This window comes from Glycine soja, chromosome 19, assembly GCF_004193775.1.
Source record: "Glycine soja cultivar W05 chromosome 19, ASM419377v2, whole genome shotgun sequence".
Classification (NCBI taxonomy): Eukaryota; Viridiplantae; Streptophyta; class Magnoliopsida; order Fabales; family Fabaceae; genus Glycine; species Glycine soja.
In genome coordinates, this window is record NC_041020.1 from 40294197 (window position 1) to 40299747 (window position 5551).

At 31.7% G+C, this 5551-nt stretch overlaps 1 protein-coding gene across 1 annotated transcript; it reads left to right on the forward strand.

Annotated features, from left to right (window-relative positions):
* The first annotated feature begins 2217 nt into the window (after nt 1-2217).
* LOC114400465 (zinc finger protein WIP2-like) lies at nt 2218-5186 on the forward strand. Its single transcript, XM_028362921.1, has 2 exons — nt 2218-2965; nt 4434-5186. Exons 1-2 carry the CDS (start codon nt 2357-2359, stop codon nt 4872-4874), a joined length of 1050 nt encoding a protein of 349 aa, XP_028218722.1. The 5' UTR covers nt 2218-2356; the 3' UTR covers nt 4875-5186.
* Nucleotides 5187-5551: the final 365 nt, after the last annotated feature.

The window sequence follows — 5551 nt, forward strand, 5'->3', positions numbered from 1 at the left end:
CTAAAATTTGACGGAATAAGAAAAGCTTAATGTATAAAAAAATTAAAATTAATTAAAAATGAGATTTGAGGGGAAAAAGGAAATTTTAATAATAAATTGATTTTTTAAAAAAATAAGTTATGAAAAATAATTAATTCTTAAAGTTAGAGTGACACAGTTTGATAGATTTAATTCTCGTTAAAGTTTCGGTTACTGAATGCAAATAGATAAATTTTGTTTTGAAGTTATAATTTACTTTCCCTCCAATTCATCATTGTTGAATTAAACAAATGCTTTGATTGAATTAATGCTTAGAGGTATATAAGTGTGTATATATATACTGTATTTTCATACATGAAGATAGAGATGCAACAAAAAGAAAATATTGGAGATAGAGAATAAATTATAGAATAAAAATTAATTTTTTTTAATTATTTTTTTATCAACAAATGTTAACCGTTAATTTGTTAATGGAAGACTTGATCCTTCTTTGTTTTTCTTTTTTCATAACCACCTAATCAACCTTATATCTTCTTCTCATTTATTTATTAATTACTATTTTTTGCTATAAATTCTTAAATTAAAAGTTTGCACTTAAAAATTTCAACTTTTATAAAGACCCTAAGAGTCTTCAACGTTCAAAGATGGATTGAAGTTTCTATAACCTCTCCTCCCTGACAAGTGATGAAAAGAAAAAAACAAAGTTGGATTAATTAGGATTTTAGTCCCTCAAATTTTTCAAATTTTAATTTTTTGTCCTTTAAGTTTTTTTGGGTAATTTTGAGTCCTTCCTCAATTTTTCTTAGTATTTTTAGTTCCTCTAATTTTTTTTCTATTTTTAGTCCCTTATGTATTTTTATTTCTTAAAATTAATTCATGTTTTATCTATTTTTAGTCCCTTATTTATTTTATATTTGAGAGTAATTTTGAATAATAAAAATAAATGAGGGATTAAAAATAAACAAAATTTAGAAGGACTAAAAGTGATGACAAAAAAATTAATAAAAGACTAAAAGTTATGATAAAGAAATTGAAGGATTAAAAATTGGAAGCTAAAAAATTCCAGAGACAAAACTTAGTTAGAAGCTAAACTTTGTATTAAGTAGACAAATTCAATCATTTAACTTAATATCCAACTTTTTTCCTTACTCAAAGTTAAAGTTTCTTTTAAAAATATATTTTGTCTTTTAATTTTTTTACGACTAATTAAGTACCACTTATATAGATTTAGATTCTTTTATAATTTTAACTTTTATCTACACTGTTGTTGTGTCATGGCTAGTTGCCTTCCATCTACACATGCGCTCTCAACAATAAAAAAAAAAAAAGAGAGAGTTAATCTATACATTCAGATGTATATATAATCCTAAACTTAATTTCAAAATTGACGTGTATAAAAAGTATTATTAAAAAATTATTTTAAAATTTGATGATATTTCAAGAGATTAATTTCTTTACTTATTTGGTTAGAAGATATTCTAAAAAAAAACAAAAGAAAAAGCCAGCTTAGAATAATTTTAACAAAATATAAAAAAACCTAATTTTCAACCTACCAATAAGCACTTCTATCAGCAGTAAAAAAAAAAAAAATATATATATATATATATATATATATATATATATATATATATATATATATATAAGCACTTCTATTTATTTACTTTTGGACAAAATAAGCACTTCATTTATTGAATAAGTGATTCGAAGTGACAATATTCGCCAGTCGCGAGGGAGATCGCTGACTCTTGGCAATGAAACAAATGAAAAATTAATTGAATAACATATAGTATGGGTATTACTAAATTTACGTAGTAGTATGGTAGCCTTTAACCGTAAACTGCCGGTAATGGCGTTCTACAGAATTTACGTATTCTGTATTTTCTATTTTTGTCTGAAAATGCTCATTAAATTCCTACATGCATACTTTTACGTGATTAAATCCTTTTTATATTTATCAAATTCAAAGTTTAATTAAAACGACAGTGTTTTTTTCTTTCATAAACTATTATGAGAAAAAAAATGTATTAATAGTGTATAAAATTTATACAATTATTTAATAAAAAACAATTTAAGTTTATTAATTTTTAAAATAATTATCTTAAAATAAGAATTTATAATTAAATAATATTATAAAACTATTTTGTAGGATTGGGTATACACATTAAACTCAATTATTATTCCTATCATCTATTTTCCTTCTCCCACTTTCCTCATGTCTGATATCGCAATCTCTTTCACATTCTCTCTCTCTCCACCGTCCACTCCCTTCAGCCATCTTGTACTCTCTCTATCTCTCTATAAAAGCAAAGGCAACTAGCCATAAACTGTTCCCACTCTCTCCTCAAACACACACACATCTTTCTTTCTTTTTCCACCCATGGCTGACCCCTACTCCAATTTCTTCTCTTCTTCCTCACCCTTCTTCCGTTTCAACCACAACCAATATTTCCCTTCTTCAAACCCTTCTCCACAACACCACCGCAACTTCATCAACCACACCAAAACCAACGACACCACCCCCACCTTTTTCCACTACCACCAAACTACTACTACTTTTTCTTCTTTGCCACCTTCACCTCCTTTGAGAGAAGAACTACCCCTCTTGAGGCTGAGTCCTACAAAGCAAGAGGAGGAGGAAGAGGACCTGTCTAATTGCACTGGAGCAGCCATGGATGTGGAAGAGAGGATCCACCTTAAAGAGGAAGAAGATGATGAAGATGGCACTACTAATGTCACTGTTGCACTCCACATAGGTTTGCCAAGCCCTAGTGCTGCTGAGATGGCTTCTGTCCTCTCTTCTTCCTCTGAGATCACTGACAAAGACCAACATGGAGATGGTGCTGCTGAGGATCATTCTTCTGCTGGCGGCTTCAGACTCAACAAGGGTCAGTACTGGATCCCTACCCCTTCCCAGATTCTCATTGGTCCTACCCAGTTCTCTTGCCCTGTTTGCTGCAAAACTTTCAATAGATACAACAACATGCAGGTATATATATTACACACACCAAAGAGTACCTATCACACAAGGTTTTAAATTGTGACCACAGTCTCAGTTTCATCGCGTTCTTTGATATTATGAGAAATTACTGAGAGATACGACCGATGCAACCTTAGTTGCGGTCACCGACACTCCAAAAATCTTTGATATTGTGGTTGTAGATTGTTTTTTAAAATCTTGACACACCACCATCACCCTTCCTAATTCTTGTATCCCTTTCTTCTTCCACTACTTTTTTTTTTCATAAGCTCGTCTTCCACTACTTCCTTTCTGATTCAAGGTCCCAAAAGAAGAAAATAAAAGAATTTTTGCTTTGTTTTTGCTTCTCCCTTTCTGTCTCTATAACTTTCTTTCCTTGATTTGAACCGCTAACGGTTCCTTGATGCTTCGATGGATAGAGGGAAAGCTTGGCTAGTAATCTATGCTACTTCTTGTCTTCTGCTTTTCCCTTCCTCTCTTTTCTTTTCTTTTATTTTTCTATTTATAATTTATTTTACCCCTTTTTCCCAGGGTTATAAATTATGATATTATTCTCCTCCAATCAGAATTTTATTTGATTTTTTTAAAATGTTTAATTTGGGTTGTTTTTTTTTGCATGGTGAAGCGAGTTGATACATATAATTTGGTTAAATAATGAACAACTGGTTTCCTGATTCAGACTGAGACTGGGATCAGTACCTTACTACCTTTCCTCTTCGTTGATTAAACAACTCAAGCCATGTTCCTTGTGTCTTCAGTGCATTGAAGTCTGTGCTCCTTATATATTTTGGTAGAAACTGAAAATCTTGCAGTGTTTCTTCCAACTCGCTCAGATAATTACACCAATTTCGTTTCTCTTTGTGGTCCTTTCTTTGGTCCTGAAAATCCCCATACATGGGACATAGCTAGCCTACTTCTACTTTTCTCTTTCCCCTTTTCGTTTGTCCTCCTTATTTTTCCATTGCAAACAAAACTATGAAAGAACCACCACTCCTCTAAATTTTATTAATTTTTCTCTTTACGAAGATGGCCTTTTTGTGTTCCTTGAAAAGGTCGTGCTATCTAAGTATATAAATGTCAGCTCCAGCATAAATGCTTCATGATTCATAAATATGTAGTCTTCTTTAATTTGAAAAAAAAATCCTATTCTTTAAATTAAACCTTACCACCTTAATGTTATATCTTATTATTATGCTACAAATTCAGTATGATACAAGTCCTTGAGATTAATTAAGTGAAGCTAGCTAATTTTTTTCAAGCTTGTGTTTAATGCTTTTTTTCCAGCAAATTTTAGTTGTCAAATTTTTAAGATTTAAACTCACGATTTCTCGTCTCTCTATTCTTTCATTCTCGTCTCTTCTTCTTTCATGTCAACCTTTTAACTCGGTGTATAATAGCTTAAATTGTTTGCTCGTAACCTTTAATTTTTATGGGGTGTCCATAATTTTTTTTTTTTTTTTGGGTTGGGGGGTTTCAGATGCATATGTGGGGGCATGGATCACAGTACAGAAAAGGACCTGAATCTCTGAGGGGAACCCAACCAACAGGCATGTTGAGGCTTCCTTGCTATTGTTGTGCCCCAGGGTGCAGAAACAACATTGACCATCCAAGAGCAAAGCCTCTCAAAGACTTTAGAACACTCCAAACGCATTACAAGAGGAAGCATGGGATCAAGCCCTTCATGTGCAGGAAATGCGGCAAGGCCTTTGCTGTGAGGGGAGATTGGAGAACTCATGAGAAGAACTGTGGCAAGCTTTGGTACTGTATTTGTGGGTCCGATTTCAAGCACAAGAGGTCCCTTAAAGACCACATTAAAGCCTTTGGGAGTGGCCATGCAGCTTATGGCATCGATGGATTCGAAGAAGAAGATGAGCCAGCTTCCGAAGTAGAGCAAGATAATGATGATTCCACCCAGTGATTAATGAATGATACTGCATGGGTTTTAATTATAAATTAATGTGAATTATCCTAGTTATTTTGTGGAATGATTGGGGATGAATATATATAAAGTTTAATTTGGCTTCGTAGCTAGCTATTTCAGCACTATATATAAGCACCAGGTTTAAATGGAAAGCCAATATGTTTAATTTTTTTTTTCTTCTGTTGGCAATTTTGGCTAGGACTAGGAGAGACTGGATACTGAACACATAGCTGGTAATGCTAGAAATATATATCCAACTTCTTTTCAATTTGTTCTAGTGTATAAGACATCTTTCTCTTCTCTTGTTAAGATGCTTAGTATTATTCTTATTTGATTTCTATCTTTAGCAAAAGCATAGCTTAAGCTCATTGATTAGAGCCTAATGATAAAGTAGCGCCTCTAAAGCTCTATTTAAATTAATTTATTTTATGTTTTTTTATACAGTGTGGGTTCGTTTTGCCGAGCTATCAACAGCTAGAGTCACTAGATATTAATTTACGTGTGTTTTCTTTATATCTACATATTGTATTATATATTCTGTAGGTATACAAGGTGCATTATTGTACACTGTATTATTTTTTTTTTCAATTTATTATTCATCTATTGTTTTAAATTATGATCTATTCACAATTTCTTAAATCTCTAAAATCATATCACAATTATAATTGCGGCTA